A 21868-nucleotide genomic window follows, 5' to 3' on the forward strand; every position below is an offset into this window, starting at 1 on the left:
GTCTGTGAGTGAGTGAGTGAGTGAGTGAGTGTGTCTGTGAGTGAGTGAGTGAGTGTGTGTATGTGAGTGAGTGAGTGAGTGAGTGAGTGTGAGTGAGTGAGCGAGTGTCTGTGTGAGTGTGTGTATGTGTGAGTGAGTGAGTGTATGTGTGAGTGAGTGAGTGAGTGTGAGTGAGTGAGTGTGTGTGTCTGTGAGAGTGTGTGAGTGAGTGAGTGAGTGAGTGAGTGTGTGAGTGAGTGAGTGAGTGAGTGAGTGAGTGAGTGTGTGAGTGAGTGAGTGTATGTGTGAGTGAGTGAGTGTGAGTGTGTGTGTGAGTGTCTGTGTGAGTGTGTATGTGTGAGAGTGAGTGAGTGTGTGTGAGTGAGTGAATGAGTGAGTGAGTGAGTGTGTGTCTGTGAGTGTGTGAGTGAGTGTGTCTGTGAGTGAGTGAGTGAGTGAGTGAGTGAGTGAGTGTGTGAGTGTATGTGTGAGTGAGTGTGTGAGAGTGAGTGAGTGAGTGAGTGTGTGAGAGTGAGTGTATGTGTGAGTGAGTGTGTGAGAGTGAGTGAGTGAGTGAGTCTGTGTAGTGCAGGTGGTGACGGTTGATTGATCGTTAGTGTTATTAATGTTCATTAAGGACTCATCGAGGTCTGAACTTTAGAAAATGCCAAGTCAGAGGTCAGAGTCCTCATCCTCAAACTGTTGATGTTCCTCTCAACGATTATTCATGTAGAGACATGTCTGTGATACCAGTAGAGACATTGTAGTCTGTGATACAAGTAGAGACACTAGACACGTCTGTGATACCAGTAGAGACACTGGAGTCTGTGATACCAGTAGAGACACTGGAGTCTGTGATACCAGTAGAGACACTAGACACGTCTGTGATACCAGTAGAGACACTGGAGTCTGTGATACCAGTAGAGACACTAGACACGTCTGTGATACCAGTAGAGACACTAGAGTCTGTGATACCAGTAGAGACACTAGACACGTCTGTGATACCAGTAGAGACACTAGACACGTCTGTGATACCAGTAGAGACACTGGAGTCTGTGATACCAGTAGAGACACTAGACACGTCTGTGATACCAGTAGAGACACTAGAGTCTGTGATACCAGTAGAGACACTAGACACGTCTGTGATACCAGTAGAGACACGTCTGTGATACCAGTAGAGACACTAGAGTCTGTGATACCAGTAGAGACACTAGACACGTCTGTGATACCAGTAGAGACACTAGACACGTCTGTGATACCAGTAGAGACACTAGAGTCCGTGATACCAGTAGAGACACTAGAGTCTGTGATACCAGTAGAGACACGAGAGTCCGTGATACCAGTAGAGACACTAGACATGTCTGTGATACCAGTAGAGACACGTCTGTGATACCAGTAGAGACACTAGAGTCTGTGATACCAGTAGAGACACTAGACACGTCTGTGATACCAGTAGAGACACGTATGTGATACCAGTAGAGACACTAGACACGTCTGTGATACCAGTAGAGACACTAGTCTGTGATACCAGTAGAGACACGAGAGTCTGTGATACCAGTAGAGACACGGGAGTCCGTGATACCAGTAGAGACACTAGACACGTCTGTGATACCAGTAGAGACACGTCTGTGATACCAGTAGAGACACTAGAGTCTGTGATACCAGTAGAGACACTAGAGTCTGTGATACCAGTAGAGACACTAGACACGTCTGTGATACCAGTAGAGACACGTATGTGATACCAGTAGAGACATTAGACACGTCTGTGATACCAGTAGAGACACTAGAGTCCGTGATACCAGTAGAGACACTAGAGTCCGTGATACCAGTAGACACTAGAGTCTGTGATACCAGTAGAGACACTAGAGTCCGTGATACAAGTAGAGACACTCGAGTCCGTGATAGCAGTAGAGACACTAGAGTCCGTGATACCAGTGGAGACACTAGACACGTCTGTGATACCAGTAGAGACACTAGAGTCTGTGATACCAGTAGAGACACGAGAGTCTGTGATACCAGTAGAGACACTAGAGTCCATGATACCAGTAGAGACACTAGAGTCCGTGATACCAGTAGAGACACTAGAGTCTGTGATACCAGTAGAGACACGAGAGTCTGTGATACCAGTAGAGACACTAGAGTCTGTGATACCAGTAGAGACACTAGAGTCCGTGATACCAGTAGAGACACTAGAGTCCGTGATACCAGTAGAGACACTAGAGTCCGTGATACCAGTAGAGACACGAGAGTCCGTGATACCAGTAGAGACACTAGCGTCCGTGATACCAGTAGAGACACTAGAGTCTGTGATACCAGTGGAGACACGAGAGTCTGTGATACCAGTAGAGACACTAGAGTCTGTGATACCAGTAGAGACACTGGAGTCCGTGATGCCAGTTGTGCCCCCTGCTCTCCCTAATAGGCGTGCCGCGGTCCGGATCTGGACCCGGACGCCGTTGTATCCGGACCCGGGACCTAAAACGATAGATAATTGAGAATTATTCAATTTTGACGGAGCACTTCTATTTGAACCTTTGCGGCACTCGTTCAGCGGTGCAGGAAACACGCCGACCAATGAGTTGTGAAGCACATCACATGATGCAGCTCAGCCAATCAAATATTAGTATTCTGACAAGTTTCCTGACTCGAGTGAGATGTACACACAGCGTGACACACGGAGGAGAGACGAGGAGAGAGAAAGAAGAGCAGGAACACGACTTGTGTAAGAAAAGTTATTTCACATGACGTTCTCCAAAAAGAGAAAAGTGGTCGGAGAGACCAGAGTCTTTAACCAACAATGAACAGACTCTTATAGGTTCATTCTTCCCACGGGCAGTTCATAACCAGTGTGTCTCATATGTTCCGAGACCGTGACGATTATTAAAAGCGATGAAAAGATTATATGAAGCGACACTGCGAGATAAAGCACAACTCTTTTGAGCGAACGTACCCACTCACATCTAAATGAAGACACAGAAAATAAACCTAAGAGCCCAAAATGATCAGAATCCTGACACGTTAATTAACTGTCCAATGATGTTACCAGAGAGAATAGAGCAGAAACAAGTGGTTTAATAAGCACACATAAAGTCCATGCACAAAAAGATTTGATTTGACAGTTGTTGACGACACGGAGACGTTGTTACTACTGCTAGACTTCTTGAATATATTTATATATATATTTATATATATATATATGGCACTAAATAGTGCAAGTTAGATAATTGTAATGTTCCCGTCCTTTGCCCGAGGAGATTTCCTCAATCTGGACCTTTTGGAATTTTAGTTGAAGACCCCTGCCGTAGAGTCTCGTTCACATAGAAGTCTCGTTCACATAGAAGTCTCATTGACAGAGAAGTCTCGTTCACAGTGAAGTCTCGTTCACATAGAAGTCTCATTGACAGAGAAGTCTCGTTCACATAGAAGTCTCATTGACAGAGAAGTCTCGTTCACATAGAAGTCTCATTGACAGAGAAGTCTCGTTCACATAGAAGTCTCATTGACAGAGAAGTCTCGTTCACATAGAAGTCTCATTGACAGAGAAGTCTCGTTCACATAGAAGTCTCATTGACAGAGAAGTCTCGTTCACAGTGAAGTCTCGTTCACAGAGAAGTCTCGTTCAAAGAGAAGTCTCGTTCAAAGAGAAGTCTCGTTATCAGAGAAGTCTCGATCACAGTGAACTCTCGTTCTCACGAGTAGAGAACGTGGAGTTGAGAGTTCGATGAAAACAGAAGTTTTGTTAGAAGAACGTCTCTCATGACTTCAGAAGGAGACTTCTTTAACACACTTTGAGTGTATTGGACTTTCTCTCTCTTCATACTTTCTACTATTATTTCAGTGTTGAACACACTTTAATGATTCATAAGCCCAACGCTGTTACAGAGAGAATTAAAGCAGATAAACTGTGTTCATGTGAAGATAACGAGCAGAAAGAAGAAGCTTCAGAATCCCCCTCGAACCCGCCACTGTTGCCAAGAGACACGATGCCAAGAACTTCACTGATTGGCCGGACCGGATGGTGTTGCCTGGCAACCGCTGCTTAGCGAGGCACTCTACCAGGAAGCTGACAAAAAAAAAGTTGGAGGTACACACACACACACACACACACACACACACACACACCCACACACACACACACACCGGAGACCGAATACTTCATGTTGGAGGAACAAAGTAAATCTGAGAGAGAAAAACTTCCATTTCTCTCGTTTAAAACTCGTTTAAAACTAATTCATAATTAATTACTGACCACAAAACATCCTGTTCAACCTTTAAAACACATCAACACTACGCTTGAAGAGATGGTGACACAGAACTTCACTCTGTGTATATATATATATATATATATCATATATCATATATGCACATGTATATAGTACATGAATCAGTACTCACTCATGACAGTAGCCGTCCTGGTACAGTTGTAGAGGATCGCCAGCTCTCCGAACACTTTTCCTGGTCCCATCGTACACAACTTCATCCCTTCTTTAGTCACCTCCACCTTACCCTCTGGACGAGAGACGGTCACACGAGAGAGAGAGACAACCTTTATTTTGAAGGACTTAAACAGGAAGTCAACAAGCTGCTTGGTCTGTTGCTATACGAAGCAGTGATTTATTATCGTTTCCGTTATTCAGATTTAGTAACTTCTTCATATTTGTGTTTTATCATCTAATGATCCGCGAGCTGAGCTCTGATTGGTCAGTAGGCGGAACTCTTATCTGTAGCAAGTCAGGTGTCCAGCATCGTTACCATGGTGAACCTGAGAACCAGAGATAAACCCTGAGGTGAACCTGGACTACCACAGGTCCTGGTCCTGGTTCAGGACTCACCAGGTCTGGATCGATCTGCATCAGGAGCTCAGACTCACATCAATGTTCTAAATGAGATCAATAGTGTAGAAATATTAAATCAGGAACAGATGCTGCTGGTCCACATCTGTTTTATTCACAAATCTGATTAATCAGAGCGTGTGTGTGTGTGCGTGTGCGTATATGTGTGTGTGTGTATGTGTTTGTGCGTATATGTGTGTAAATGTGTGTGTGTGTGTGCGTGTGTGTATATGTGTGTATATGTGTGTGTGTATATGTATGTATATATATGTGTGTGTGTATGTGTGTATATATGTGTGTGTTTTGTTCTGCTGCTGCGACACAAAATAAATCTCTCTGATGTTCTTAGTATTTATATTTGAGTGTAAGTGTAGTGATCACAGACACCACACTTACACTGTCCACCAGTGTCGTGTGTGTATGTGTATGTGTGTGTGTGTGTGTGTGTGTGTGTGTGTGTGTGTGTGTGTGTGTGTGTGTGTGTGTGTGTGTGTGTGTGTGTTTATTCATGATATTTTTTCACATCACAGACTTCCGTTTGTCCGGAGCAGAGCTGAATGGTTCTTTGAATCTGGAATAGAATCAGAAGTTATGTCAGTTGTTGAATCTCATTTCTTTAGAATCGTCAGAGTATCGGAACAGAAGCAGATATTTTGTTTCTTGATCGAACAGATCAAAGGATAGAAACTTCACTCATAACGTCAACGTTTCAATTCTAAATCTACATTTTAGTTCAGCAACTTTATTTAAAAAGATAAAAGTCAGCGTTTTCTAAATTCACAGCATGTTTTTATTCACTAAATATTCTGCCTCCATATTTGTTGTGGTTTCGTCTTTAAAAACCTGTGAGAACAATCCAGCAGCAATCTAACAGAACCAGAACCACAAGAACACTACATCTATTACATCCTCTTTTTAGGCTGATGACGTCATAAAGTATGATGACAGACGTCTGAAGCTTCGCTCATAAACCTCCATAAAAGATTTGAATGTAAAAATATATCCGGATCAGAATCGAAAGTAAAAATTGAATAAAGAGTAAATAAACTCTTTACCTCTCATCAATGTCTTCATGTTTCTGTGTTTTCATGTAATTTAATATATCTGAGATGTCTGTTAATATTCAAACACACTCTGAAATTTGAAATAATATTGATGATAATATTGATCTGAAATGTCAGAGTGACTCACACCAACAGAAATAAATAAAAACAGCTGATAGAGAGGATCATTCAAAATGTGTTGTTTCTAGACCAGGAGGTCTTTGTAAGGGTTCCTTTTCTTTTCATCTTTTTACTCTCCGTGTATCTTTTTAGTCTCCGTGTATCTTTTTAGTCTTCGTGTATCTTTTTACTCTCCGTGTATCTTTTTACTCTCCGTGTATCTTTTTAGTCTTCGTGTATCTTTTTAGTCTTCGTGTATCTTTTTAGTCTCCGTGTATCTTTTTAGTCGTCGTGTATCTTTTTAGTCGTCGTGTATCTTTTTAGTCTCCGTGTATCTTTTTAGTCTCCGTGTATCTTTTTACTCTCCGTGTATCTTTTTAGTCGTCGTGTATCTTTTCAGTCTTCGTGTATCTTTTTAGTCTTCGTGTATCTTTTTACTCTCCGTGTATCTTTTTAGTCTTCGTGTATCTTTTTACTCTCCGTGTATCTTTTTACTCTCCGTGTATCTTTTCAGTCTTCGTGTATCTTTTCACTCTCCGTGTATCTTTTTAGTCTCCGTGTATCTTTTTACTCTCCGTGTATCTTTTTAGTCTCCGTGTATCTTTTCAGTCTCCGTGTATCTTTTCAGTCTCCGTGTATCTTTTCAGTCTCCGTGTATCTTTTCAGTCTCCGTGTATCTTTTCAGTCTCCGTGTATCTTTTTAGTCTCCGTGTATCTTTTCAGTCTCCGTGTATCTTTTCAGTCTCCGTGTATCTTTTTAGTCTCCGTGTATCTTTTTAGTCTCCGTGTATCTTTTTACTCTCCGTGTATCTTTTTAGTCTCCGTGTATCTTTTTAGTCTCCGTGTATCGTTTTAGTCTCCGTGTATCTTTTTAGTCTCCGTGTATCTTTTTAGTCTCCGTGTATCGTTTTATTCTCCGTGTATCTTTTTAGTCTCCGTGTATCTTTTTACTCTCCGTGTATCTTTTTAGTCTCCGTGTATCTTTTTAGTCTCCGTGTATCTTTTTAGTCTCCGTGTATCTTTTTAGTCTTCGTGTATCTTTTTAGTCGTCGTGTATCTTTTCAGTCTCCGTGTATCTTTTTACTCTCCGTGTATCTTTTTAGTCGTCGTGTATCTTTTCAGTCTCCGTGTATCTTTTTAGTCGTCGTGTATCTTTTCAGTCTCCGTGTATCTTTTTACTCTCCGTGTATCTTTTTAGTCTCCGTGTATCTTTTTAGTCGTCGTGTATCTTTTTAGTCTCCGTGTATCTTTTTAGTCTCCGTGTATCTTCATTAAATAAAATCTTCATTTAGAGGCAGGAAAACGTGTCAGACGCTCAGAATCACAACTAACGATTCATCTGTTCATGAAGAACACAAAACAGGATTTCCAGCTGACGTCAGAGTCACAGCTCGGAGAGCTTAACAGACGCTCCGACATTCAGCTTCTCCTCAGAGAACAGAAGCAACTTTGACCGAGACGAGTTAAAGAGTCTCAGCTGAGATCAGAGTGAGACCTCCTCCAGTTACACCGAGTCTTTGTAGCTCTAAACTGACACAGCTGCACTTTAACAACATTCATTTGCATCCAAATGACGGGTTTAAAAACCCATTCAAGTAGCTGGAGGGCTTTCAGTCGTGTGACAGAAACATGAAACACAGCTAACAGAGAAAAAGTCTCCGTGATGAATTCAGTTCTTCAGTGAACAGAGATCAGTGTTGTCAGAGGAAACAGACATCATGTGGAGTCATCACATCACAGATATGGTCTACTGGGATGTTTGTTCTGTTTCACTGGATAAGGTGGTGGATTAAAGGACAAGTCTAACAACATGTGTTATCAGGTGTTGGAGAGGACAGCTGCGTATGTATTCACAGTACAATAAGGCTGACCTACCCTTACACGACACGAAGCGACCGCAAAGAGACAAACGTCTTAAAAGAGACATTTCTGTGACTTGAATTAAACAATAACCAGATAGTCGTCGCATCATCAAAAAGATTTGGAAGTGAGTTTTATTTAGTTGTTTCATTTGAATGATTGTTGGTGTTTTTATTTTATTTGTTATAAAACTCTGATGAGAAGAAAATTGTTTCTATAAATATAATTCAGAAGATTTAAGAGTTTTAAAAGAAACCAAATCTATTTGTGGACCCGAAAGCAAAAAATGAATAAAATAAAAACAGAAAATAAAGACAAACGTCGTAAAAACTGTCAAAAGAAAAACAACAAAGAAGATTCATGATGTGATGATGCAATCAACATCCAGAGTGTGTGTGTCTGTGTGTGTCTGTGTGTGCGTGTGTGTCTGTGTGTGCGTGTCTGTGTGTGCGTGTGTGTGTGTGTGTCTGTGTGTGTCTGTGTGTGTGTCTGTGTGTGCGTGTGTGTGTGTGTGTCTGTGTGTCTGTCTGTGCGTGCGTGTCTGTGTGTGTCTGTGTGTGCGTGTCTGTGTGTGCGTGTGTGTGTGTGTGTCTGTGTGTGTCTGTGTGCGTGTCTGTGTGTGCGTGTGTGTGTGTGTGTCTGTGTGTCTGTCTGTGTGTGCGTGTCTGTGTGTGTCTGTGTGTCTGTGTGTGTCTGTGTGTGTCTGTGTGTGCGTGTCTGTGTGTGTGTCTGTGTGTGTCTGTGTGTGTGTCTGTGTGTGTGTGTCTGTGTGTGTGTCTGTGTGTGTCTGTGTCTCTGTGTGTGTGTGTGTCTGTGTGTGTGTGTGTGTCTGTGTGTAGTAGTATTTTCAGAAATGAACGAATATTGAACTTCTCTCACGAGTCTGAAGGTCGACAAACACCAGATTACTTTTGTATCAAATGGATCAGAAAGATATTTATCAGATCACGAGGACTTGTTCTTCAATTTAGCATTCGTTTGATCCACTGCTTCCTTCATCTCCTGTTTCTCCTCCTTTGCTTCCATCATTTATCTTTCCTTCCTGTCCTCACACCTTCCTCTTTTCCTAACTTTCCTTTCTTCTCTCCTCTGTTCATTTCTCCTCTTATATCCACTTTCTCCCCCTTTTCTCTCCTTTCTCTGTCTGTTGTCTCTTTACCTCCCTCTCTCTCTCCTCCCTTGTTTCCTTCCTTCCTTTCCTCCTCCCTAATCTCATATCCTTCTCTTTTTTATTCCTTCCTTTCTTTATAAACCGATTCCAAATTTCCAAACTGTAAAAATCCTAAATATGGTCATCCAACATGTTGCCATGCCAACCACATCCACCATAGAGACATGTGTGTGTGTGTGTGTGTGTGTGTGTGTGAGACCGTGTGTGTGTTACATAATGAGACAAAACTGCTGCATCCGTTTCTTCCCACAAACACACAAGTAGTGAACGTCTTATTTATAACTAACTAACACACACACACACACACACACACACACACACACAGTATCAAATCTTCATCGTGGTCTGTTTTCAGGGATCACTTCCTCTTCCTGTGACATAAGTTATATTAAGCAGCCATCTGTGTCCCCCCCCCCCCCCCCCCCCCACACACACACACGCACACACACACTGGATGTTGATTGAATCATCACATCATGAATCTTCTTTGTTGTTTTTCTTTTGACAGTTTTTACGACGTTTGTCTTTTTTATTTTCTGTTTTTATTTTATTCATTTTTTGCTTTCGGGTCCACAAATAGATTTTGTTTCTTTTAAAACTCTTAAATCTTCTGAATCTTTATGAATCTGAATTTAAAGCTCTCTGTCGTCTCTGCCGGCTGTTTGATGACGAGGAACATCTTCGACATCACATTGTGACATTCATGGGACATTAACAATATTTAGTGTTTAGATATGAATCCAATCATGAGGACGGACTTCAGACGAGCAGCTCGAGGACGAATAAGACTTAAAATACACGGATAGTATTTAATATGTATTATCATAGATCATATAAAGTCAATAAAATGAAGACAATGCATCAATAATTATAATTTATATTATTCTGAATAATATTTAATGATAATACTTTTATATTCATATTAAAGTAACATTTTGAATGCAGAATACTTGTAACAGAGTATTTCTACACTGTTGTACGACTACTTTTACTCCAGTAAAATATCAGAGATATCCTGAGCAGATCTCCTGACTTTCAGTCCAAAATCTCCCATAATGCACCTGGACAGGGTCATCAGACTGTGTTAGAAATCATGACATCACTGTGACATCATCAACAATCTGCCTGTCTGCACACCCACACTGTGACTCACACTCGAGTCACTTAAACGTTGACTCGTTAATCGTCTTTATCAAATCTGACAGGAATATATGTTTCATATTGTGAGAAGACTGAACCCAGCAGCTCTTACTTAGATATTAACGTCACGAGTCGGTTCACACCGCCCACAACGCTCCGGAGGAACAGCCATCTGGACGAGCGAGTCCAGAACCACGGAGACAATAGAACACAACATATCAGTCTGTCGGAGGGTTTGAAGGTCTCGTATGAAACCACGGCGACTCCAGCAGGTTTAACTCGTTGGTCCAGGTCAGAACCTGAAACCACGCCGACTCCAGCAGGTTTAACTCGTTGGTCCAGGTCAGAACCTGAAACCACGCCGACTCCAGCAGGTTTAACTCGTTGGTCCAGGTCAGAACCTGAAACCACGCCGACTCCAGCAGGTTTAACTCGTTGGTCCAGGTCAGAACCTGAAACCACGCCGACTCCAGCAGGTTTAACTCGTTGGTCCAGGTCAGAACCTGAAACCACGGCGACTCCAGCAGGTTTAACTCGTTGGTCCACGTCAGAACCTGAAACCACGCCGACTCCAGCAGGTTTAACTCGTTGGTCCAGGTCAGAACCTGAAACCACGGCGACTCCAGCAGGTTTAACTCGTTGGTCCAGGTCAGAACCTGAAACTACGCCGACTCCAGCAGGTTTAACTCGTTGGTCCAGGTCAGAACCTGAAACCACGCCGACTCCAGCAGGTTTAACTCGTTGGTCCAGGTCAGAACCTGAAACCACGGCGACTCCAGCAGGTTTAACTCGTTGGTCCATGTCAGAACCTGAAACCACGCCGACTCCAGCAGGTTTAACTCGGTGGTCCAGGTCAGAACCTGAAACCACGCCGACTCCAGCTCGTTTAACTCGTTGGTCCAGGTCAGAACCTGAAACCACGGCGACTCCAGCAGGTTTAACTCGTTGGTCCATGTCAGAACCTGAAACCACGCCGACTCCAGCAGGTTTAACTCGGTCCACGTCAGAACCTGAAACCACGGCGACTCCAGCTGGTTTAACTCGTTGGTCCAGGTCAGAACCTGAAACCACGCCGACTCCAGCAGGTTTAACTCGTTGGTCCAGGTCAGAACCTGAAACCACGGCGACTCCAGCTGGTTTAACTCGTTAGTCCAGGTCAGAACCTGAAACCACGCCGACTCCAGCAGGTTTAACTCGGTCCACGTCAGAACCTGAAACCACGCCGACTCCAGCAGGTTTAACTCGTTGGTCCAGGTCAGAACCTGAAACCACGCCGACTCCAGCAGGTTTAACTCGTTGGTCCAGGTCAGAACCTGAAACCACGCCGACTCCAGCAGGTTTAACTCGGTCCACGTCAGAACCTGAAACCACGCCGACTCCAGCAGGTTTAACTCGTTGGTCCAGGTCAGAACCTGAAACCACGGCGACTCCAGCAGGTTTAACTCGTTGGTCCAGGTCAGAACCTGAAACCACGGCGACTCCAGCAGGTTAAACTCGTTGGTCCAGGTCAGAACCTGAAACCACGGCGACTCCAGCAGGTTTAACTCGTTGGTCCAGGTCAGAACCTGAAACCACGGCGACTCCAGCAGGTTTAACTCGTTGGTCCACGTCAGAACCTGAAACCACGCCGACTCCAGCAGGTTTAACTCGTTGGTCCAGGTCAGAACCTGAAACCACGCCGACTCCAGCAGGTTTAACTCGTTGGTCCACGTCAGAACCTGAAGCCACGGCGACTCCAGCAGGTTTAACTCGTTGGTCCACGTCAGAACCTGAAACCACGGCGACTCCAGCAGGTTTAACTCGTCAGAACCTGAAACCACGGCGACTCCAGCAGGTTTAACTCGTTGGTCCACGTCAGAACCTGAAACCACGGCGACTCCAGCAGGTTTAACTCGTTGGTCCACGTCAGAACCTGAAACCACGGCGACTCCAGCAGGTTTAACTCGTTGGTCCAGGTCAGAACCTGAAACCACGGCGACTCCAGCAGGTTTAACTCGTTGGTCCACGTCAGAACCTGAAACCACGGCGACTCCAGCAGGTTTAACTCGTTGGTCCAGGTCAGAACCTGAAACCACGACGACAACAACAACAACAACGAGGACAACAACGACGAGGACAACAACAACGACGAGGACAAAAATGAGGACAACAACAACAATGAGGACAACAACGAGGACAACAACAACAACGACAACAACAACAAGGACAACAACGAGGACAACAACAACGAGGACAACAACAAAAAGTAAAAACACGAGGACAAACCCTTGGACAGACAGAAGCTCGTGGTCATGATGACCAGTCTGACTCAGGGTCCCTCACCGCTCACCTTCCATCACGTAGACCAGAGAGCCCACGTCGCCCTCCTTGATGATGCAGGAGTCTTTCCCATAATCCACCGGGTACATGCAGTCCACGATCTCCTGGATCTGAGACAGCTCCAGGTTCTTCATGAAGTCATTGTCCAAGATGGCGTCCTTTATCATCTCCTTGGACCTGAGAGGAGAGGAGAGATCAGTCCAGCAGACAGCACATTTAACAGAATAAATGTTGTCAATGTGACAATTTATAGTCTTTCATTGGAATCATTTCGTGAAGTCGTATTAACCAACACATCCTGAAATAGTCATCAAATGTAATCTTCTGGTTTCATGTTCAGGATCCAAAGAGAGTAAGAAGTGGACGTAGTCGTCGGGATGTCACTCATTGGTTTGTGGATGTTTGGATTTCGTCATTTTGGTTTATCGTTTATTTTATGGTGTGTGTGACTCTAAATGGACCATAATGTACTAAATGAACATCATGCTGTATTGAAGAAGACTTGAAACTAGAGATTGAGACATAAACTCATGTTTACAATGTTTACTGAGGGAATAAATCAAGAGAGAAGTAGAGTCATTTTCTCACAGACTTCTATACAACTCATGGTTGCTCTCCTGTCCTCCATAAGTGGTCTTTATTGATTTGTAATACTTGTTGAACTCATGTGTCCACCATGAAAAATGACTTCTTCTTTGGTTTCCTTTCATTACTGTTGGTCCTCATGTGGTTTCATTGGTAAACTTGAACAACTTCACAGACTGGCAGAAGTTAGAAAAGTCAGAAATAGTCGGAGGCGGCTGATTGGTGGAAACATCCTCTGCTGTCTCTTTCCTGTCTGTCAGTTTGGACCAAATGAAATTCACGGTTGAAACGTGGTTTTTGTGAGCCGAGACGGCCGACTCTTCATCGTGAGGTGAGAACGTTGGCATATAAGAGACAGCCAAAGCTCTGCCTCAGAACAGAGGGTAGTTTCATTTCCTCCAGTCGATGAGCGGATCTATTAGAGCTGCATCCTATTGGGTGAATGTGCAGAGGAAGACACACTTCAGCCCAGCTTCAATATCTGCATCTAAATTGGACTCTGGAGGAAACTAACTTGAATGAAGACACATTGTGAGTGGATGGAGGGGGTGACGGAGTAGACCCTCGTGTTATTACTGCATGAGTCACAGGGGAGGAAGTGTGTGTGTGTGTGTGTGTGGGGGGGGGGGATAGAAGGTAAAACTAAAAGGAGGAAGGCCTGAAGGAAAAGTCCACAGGGAGAAAACAGGAGGAAATTACAGGTTGAGGAGAAAGATTGAGAAAATAAACAAGATTGAAAAACAGCAGGCCGATACATAAAATGAAGAAGAAAGAAAGTAAAATACAAGAAAGTAAGAGGAGGTAATTCAAAGAGAGAGAAACAAAGAGACGCATGAGACAATGAGGAGAGAAAATGGAACACACATGAAGCAGAGAGCGTGGACAGAAAGAGGAAGATGTTCAGAATAGTAAGCAAACAACGAGACGACGATGTTCTAGAAAACATCGAGAGGAGCCACATATCCTCCAGATCTGTCCACGATTCATGTTTACGTTTTGTACAGTAGGAATAGAAACATCAAGTATGAATGTTACTCCGTCAATCAGTAGAAACATCAGCATCGTGTCCGTGATAGTTTGAGGATTGAAACGTCCGGCGGTGAAAGACAGAACCTCCTCAGCCGATCATTAACTCGTCTGGAAACGCTTATGAAGTGTTACTGCAGACAGCAGGAGAGCTGGTGGGTGATGACAGCCCACACATACTGTAATACCTTTATTTATGTGTTCCAACAACACACACACACACACACTCTAACAGCAGCGACAAGTGGTGGGCTGGTAAATGAAACCCTGTCAGCTGCCTATGTAGAGCTGCGTGTGTGTGTGTGTGGGCGCACACCACACGGATTAAAAACCAACACAGTGGTTGTTGTTGTTGCTGGCATGCACAGACAGAAACACACATTATAATATACTGAGCTCTGAGAAATGGATGCTAGCAAAGGGCAAGTACATCTAAAGCAGTATTTTAAGCAGTACTCCACTGATATTGTATTTCACTTCTACAACGTGTGGGGTCTTGTGAATGCGTAGAAATGTCCCCAACACAAACATGATCACAATGAGTGCAAATTCGAATTAACTACTAGAAACTCAACTAGAAATGTCCTCAATATGGAAGAAACTAGACAACTCATAATGCTCCAGATATTAGTATAAGAAGAAGTTAAATTGTTAGAGGTACACATATCAATAGAGACCTCAACGATAAGAGTAGAAATAATCGCTAAAAAGTACAAACTAAATAGTTTCAAGTAGAATCAATATGACTGAGGAAGAGTAGAAACATTATCACAACCAGTAAAGACATCAGAGCTACAAGTAGAAACATTATCACAACCAGTAAAGACATCAGAGCTACAAGTAGAAACATTATCACTGTCAGTAAAGACATTAGAGCTACAAGTAGAAACATTATCACTTTCAGTGAAGACATCAGAGCTACAAGTAGAAACATTATCACTGTCAGTAAAGACATCAGAGCTACAAGTAGAAACATTATCACTGTCAGTAAAGACATTAGAGCTACAAGTAGAAACATTATCACTTTCAGTGAAGACATCAGAGCTACAAGTAGAAACATTATCACTATCAGTAAAGACATCAGAGCTGCAAGTAGAAACATTATCACAACCAGTGAAGACATCAGAGCTACAAGTAGAAACATTATCACAACCAGTAAAGACATCAGAGCTGCAAGTAGAAACATTATCACTATCAGTAAAGACATCAGAGCTACAAGTAGAAACATTATCACTATCAGTAAAGACATCAGAGCTACAAGTAGAAACATTATCACTATCAGTAAAGACATCAGAGCTACAAGTAGAAACATTATCACTATCAGTAAAGACATTAGAGCTACAAGTAGAAACATTATCACTATCAGTAAAGACATCAGAGCTACAAGTAGAAACATTATCACTATCAGTAAAGACATTAGAGCTACAAGTAGAAACATTATCACTATCAGTAAAGACATCAGAGCTACAAGTAGAAACATTATCACTGTCAGTGAAGACATCAGAGCTACAAGTAGAAACATTATCACAACCAGTAAAGACATCAGAGCTGCAAGTAGAAACATTATCACTTTCAGTGAAGACATCAGAGCTACAAGTAGAAACATTATCACAACCAGTAAAGACATCAGAGCTGCAAGTAGAAACATTATCACTATCAGTAAAGACATCAGAGCTACAAGTAGAAACATTATCACTATCAGTAAAGACATCAGAGCTACAAGTAGAAACATTATCACAACCAGTGAAGACATCAGAGCTACAAGTAGAAACATTATCACTGTCAGTAAAGACATCAGAGCTACAAGTAGAAACATTATCACTGTCAGTAAAGACATCAGAGCTACAAGTAGAAACATTATCACAACCAGTAAAGACATCAGAGCTACAAGTAGAAACATTATCACTATCAGTAAAGACATTAGAGCTACAAGTAGAAACATTATCACAACCAGTGAAGACATCAGAGCTACAAGTAGAAACATTATCACTGTCAGTAAAGACATCAGAGCTACAAGTAGAAACATTATCACAACCAGTAAAGACATCAGAGCTACAAGTAGAAACATTATCACTATCAGTAAAGACATTATAGCTACAAGTAGAAACATTATCACAACCAGTGAAGACATCAGAGCTACAAGTAGAAACATTATCACTGTCAGTAAAGACATCAGAGCTACAAGTAGAAACATTATCACTGTCAGTAAAGACATCAGAGCTACAAGTAGAAACATTATCACTGTCAGTAAAGACATCAGAGCTACAAGTAGAAACATTATCACAACCAGTAAAGACATCAGAGCTACAAGTAGAAACATTATCACAACCAGTAAAGACATCAGAGCTACAAGTAGAAACATTATCACAACCAGTAAAGACATCAGAGCTACAAGTAGAAACATTATCACTGTCAGTAAAGACATCAGAGCTACAAGTAGAAACATTATCACTATCAGTAAAGACATCAGAGCTACAAGTAGAAACATTATCACTATCAGTAAAGACATCAGAGCTACAAGTAGAAACATTATCACAACCAGTAAAGACATCAGAGCTACAAGTAGAAACATTATCACTATCAGTAAAGACATCAGAGCTACAAGTAGAAACATTATCACTGTCAGTAAAGACATCAGAGCTACAAGTAGAAACATTATCACTATCAGTAAAGACATCAGAGCTACAAGTAGAAACATTATCACAACCAGTAAAGACATCAGAGCTACAAGTAGAAACATTATCACTGTCAGTAAAGACATCAGAGCTACAAGTAGAAACATTATCACAACCAGTAAAGACATCAGAGCTACAAGTAGAAACATTATCACTGTCAGTAAAGACATCAGAGCTACAAGTAGAAACATTATCACTGTCAGTAAAGACATCAGAGCTACAAGTAGAAACATTATCACTACCAGTAAAGACATCAGAGCTACAAGTAGAAACATTATCACTGTCAGTAAAGACATCAGAGCTACAAGTAGAAACATTATCACTGTCAGTAAAGACATCAGAGCTACAAGTAGAAACATTATCACTATCAGTAAAGACATCAGAGCTACAAGTAGAAACATTATCACTGTCAGTAAAGACATCAGAGCTACAAGTAGAAACATTATCACTATCAGTAAAGACATCAGAGCTACAAGTAGAAACATTATCACTGTCAGTAAAGACATCAGAGCTACAAGTAGAAACATTATCACAACCAGTAAAGACATCAGAGCTACAAGTAGAAACATTATCACTGTCAGTAAAGACATCAGAGCTACAAGTAGAAACATTATCACTGTCAGTAAAGACATCAGAGCTACAAGTAGAAACATTATCACTACCAGTAAAGACATCAGAGCTACAAGTAGAAACATTATCACTGTCAGTAAAGACATCAGAGCTACAAGTAGAAACATTATCACTGTCAGTAAAGACATCAGAGCTACAAGTAGAAACATTATCACTGTCAGTAAAGACATCAGAGCTACAAGTAGAAACATTATCACTGTCAGTAAAGACATCAGAGCTACAAGTAGAAACATTATCACTGTCAGTAAAGACATCAGAGCTACAAGTAGAAACATTATCACTGTCAGTAAAGACATCAGAGCTACAAGTAGTGTCGAGTTTATTTACGGAAAACTATTAAATCGTTCCAGAGAACAATGTGATGATGACGACTTCTTTCGGTACCAGTGAAATCTTCTGTCTTATATTTTATTCATGTTTCCATCCAAATTTTACAGAATTTAACCAAACTGTCCAAGAGAAAAAGATCCATAATGCAATGCGCAACAAATTTGTTTTTCATTCCTGTCAATGACTCAGAATCAGACATAAATAAATAAATCATATATAAATAATCAGACATGTTGTGGCTCCATATGTGGATCTTTAAACGGATGTTGTGATTCTAACATGAAGAAGAACAGCAGTGGTCCATCCTGTCATCAGGCTCAGAGACACATTATCATATTCATATGTGGATCAATAAAGATCTGTGACGGCAGCAGCTCTGCCACAGAGAAAGGAACCGTCTTTACACCTGGTCACCTGTGTGTCTGTTCACCTGAAACAAGTATCTAATTATATAAATTGTTACAGATTGAACTCTGTCAATCAACTGATTCTATCGTTTCAGCTCAGCAGAGAATTTCAAACATAAAATGTCTTTAACCACCTGCTTCTCTAGCCGTTCTTAAACTTCCACAGAATACGATTAAATAATATTAAAAATGAATATGAAGTGCATCATATGTAAATCTGATTGGTTTTGATAATTTTTAAGAAGGCGATCGTGTACATAATTCAGATACAATGTTAAAATGAAACATTACTTAAAGCAGTTTGACGAACAATGAAATAAATCCTCTAACACTCGAATTCAGATTCAAAGTATCTGACAGAAGAGATTCTCCAGAAAGAAGAGGAAACACGGTTCCCTTCTGCACCACCTGACCGTTCTGCTGCAGCCTCCACCTGTCTGGCTGCTGTTAATGAGACTTTCACTACGGCCGAGTTCAAAACGTAGAAAACATTTCCATCAGAACAGACCTGAGCGGAGCCTCGTGGGCATCCAGCGCCACACGCGCTCCTCTAAACACCACCGAAGAAGAAGAATTCTACCTCAAGAGACTCTCACAAGATGACAACATCCAGTGAAACATGTTGAAATGTTGATGTTGACTTTGTGTCTCCTGCTGTTTAGTATCCAGCTCGTGATCAGGTTCTCGTGTGACATCACATCCTGGTTTTCAGAAACCATGTAAACAGGGACCCGAATAAGCCAAAACCAGGACACTAACGAGCTTTTTAAATGCAGTCACTGATTGGTTCTTTTAACCAGGAAGAAGATCTTGCCTGAACCTCACAAAAGGTTGATTACCCTGAAGTATACTGACCAGAGACTGAATATCAGAACGCCAAAGTTCCTCACCAGCCTCACAATGAAGAGACAGCGGAGGATAGTTCCACCAATCAGCAGCCTCTGACTATTTCCGACTTTTCTAACTAGAAGTTCGCCAATGAAACCAGATTGGAAGGACCAACAACAATGAAACGAAAGCAAAGAAGAAGTCATGGACTTCTATAAAGAGCCACTGCCTCCATCGACCTTCAGTCATAAACCATAAAGAAATTCAAATAGTTGGTTGTAACAAAGTCCTCCTCTGTAAAGATGGAAGTCAACAAGAGACGTAGTTCTGCATTTTGTCCGTCGCCATCTTGTTTTTTTTGCAACCAGTGAACAGGAAGTGACCATATGTGGGCTGAGGAGGAGTGACGTAGAGACGCCGTATACGTCTCTGGTGTTGACCTGTCAATCAGCGTGTAGCCCCGCCCTAAAGCATCCCCTGCTTTATGGTCTGTGTGACTCTAAATGGACCATAATGTACTAAATGAACATCATGCTGTATTGAAGAAGACTTGAAACTAGAGATTGAGACATAAACTCATGTTTACAATGTTTACTGAGGGAATAAATCAAGAGAGAAGTAGAGACATTTTCTATAGACTTCTATACAACCAGAGGAGTCGCCCCCTGGTGGACACTAGAGAGAATGCAGCTTTAACACGTGAAGCTTACTGCCTGATATTGACGCTAACTTTAAAAGAGTCAATGTAACTGAGGCCACAAGTCGAAATGTAAAAATCATCATCACATCACCGCCACAAGTAAAAAAACTATATTGAGCGACAACTAGAACATGTGCCCTACGATGAACCTGTCCAGGGTGAACCCTGCCTTCGCCCAATGTCAGCTGGGATCGACCCCGCGGCCCGCGACCCTGAACAGGATAAGCGGTTTGGATAATGAATGAATGAACTAGAACTATACGAACATTAAGTGTTTACGCACTTTACCTTCAGACACCAACCAATAATTAGTTTTAAGCTGTGAGAACAAAGTTTATCTTTCAAAAGGAATTCAATCTTCAGAGAGATCGGAGGAAAATAACAAAGCTGAGATCAGATTGTGACGCTGACCAGCCGGTCATAATAACGATAAATTCAACACATGTTTTGAATCTAAACGGTTCATTTCTTACCGAAAATAAACATTAAAAGTATGAACAGTTGTGGGTTTGGCTGTCCGGCCACTGGAGCATTCTAACCCATCACTAACTTAATTAAGTCTCCTGACGGATTGGAGGCAAAGAAATCTGAAAACCTGGACCAACAGAACCTGGACTACCCGGACCGACTGAAGAAGACTCAGTTTTATGAACATTTCAGGACATGAAGTGGACTCACTGTGGGCTCTTGGGGTAGAAGGCCAGGGTGACGTGGCTGAGGTCGGTGATGTCGATGGCCGTGGGCTCGGCGGAGATGGCCTGCCGTTTGCTGCGGTGCTGGTCCGGCTGCAGGACGAGGTTCTGCTGCTGGGCCTGGACCTGCTGGGCCGTGGCGGGCCGGAGAACGGACCGGTACTTGTCCAGCTCGTTCTGCAGCCGCTGGATTAGCTCGTCCTTCTGATCCAGCTCCAGCTCCAGCTCGTCGATCAGGGTGTCGCGCTGCCGCAGCTCCTCGATCTTCTCCTGCAGCGCGTATTGAAGGTCCCGCAGGGTGCCCATTGGTTCTCTGGAGGGGGGGGGGGGTTCCTCTATAGTCTTCAGGGTTCCTCTGGGGTCCCCAGATGTCCTCTGGATCTGGAGGGTCTCTATAGGGTTCCTCAATGTACTTAACCCTTAGAATCATGAAGGTCTTCAAATGTCCGCAGATTGCCTCAGGGTTCCTTCAGATTCTATATTTTATATTTCACTTTATTTTATATTTTTCTGTAAATTGTAATATGTTGCTGTGTTGATTGTGTGCACCTCCCGTCATGTCACATTCCTTGTATGTTCAACCTACCACGGCAATAAACGGTTCTGATTCGGAGTCCTTAGTGACCTCTTGATTTCTTCATTTTCTAGGACTTGTAAAGTATTTAAGTTTTCCAGGGTCCTGTAGGTCCCTCCAGGATTCCTTTGGAGAGTCTCAGCATCAACATTTATAACAAGCCTCAGAGATTCCTAATGGGTCTTCAGGTTCCTTGGAGTTCTTCTGTGGTTCTCAGAGTATTTATATACTTCCTCCTGGGGTTCCTTTAGATACTTCAGAGCTTCTCCAGATTTTCTGAAGTGCCAACATTTCCTCAGTGTCCTCGGAGTACCTCTTAAATAGAAGGAGGGTTCTTATGGTGTGTGTGGGTTCTTTGGAGTCTCCTCCTGGGTTCTTCCAGATATTCAGCAGTCCTCGGGTTTCTGGTGGATTGCTCTAGAACTTCTCAGAAAGCTTTTCAAGGTTCCTCCAGGGTTGCTGGTTTTCTTTAAGCAATAACCAGAGACGATCTAAGGGGGTTTTCCTGGGTCCTCTTTATGATCCTTAGTTTTTGAGGCACCTCAAGGTTCCCCAGGGTTCCTCTAGATGGTTCTGCTCCGTCCGCCAGAAACAATATGTGATTTTAGATGTTAAAGACAAGAAACTGTTAAACTAGTGAGGAGAAGTCTGTAGAAGAAGAGGAAGTATCTGGTCCTCAGGGTTCCTCCTTCCGCAAAATTAAAATGGGATTTGAAGGCGATGAAGTGGAACACTGCAGTAGATGTGGAACATTTCTTCTCCTCCAGGACAAAGAGCCAGAAGCAGCCGCTTCACTTTCAGTCTTGAGGGTAAACGTGATGATGAGAAGTACTTTGAAAGCAAAGTGAGTAAAACTAAGTTGAAAGTGAGATTAAAAACGCACCCACAGGTTCATCTCTGACGTATAAAGAGAAACACGGATTATATTCCAGGTTGAAATTCCTCAAATGATTTTAA

General features: G+C 42.3%; 1 protein-coding gene across 2 annotated transcripts in view; it reads right to left on the reverse strand.

The window, feature by feature from the left end:
• LOC306795206 (cGMP-dependent protein kinase 1-like) overlaps positions 1-20643 on the reverse strand; it is a gene marked incomplete at its 5' end in the record, with an annotated part of 45618 nt that extends 24975 nt beyond the window's left edge. For both annotated transcript variants that reach the window (XM_079293639.1, XM_079293638.1), the window contains 3 exons: positions 4375-4488; positions 12475-12641; positions 20324-20643. In XM_079293639.1, the coding sequence (XP_079149765.1) occupies positions 4375-4488; positions 12475-12641; positions 20324-20643 (601 nt within the window). The remainder of the gene's footprint in view (positions 1-4374; positions 4489-12474; positions 12642-20323) is intronic.
• Between the last annotated feature and the right edge of the window lie 1225 nt (positions 20644-21868).

Source organism: Melanostigma gelatinosum (assembly GCF_949748355.1).
Source record: "Melanostigma gelatinosum genome assembly, chromosome: 21".
NCBI classification, from domain to species: Eukaryota; Metazoa; Chordata; class Actinopteri; order Perciformes; family Zoarcidae; genus Melanostigma; species Melanostigma gelatinosum.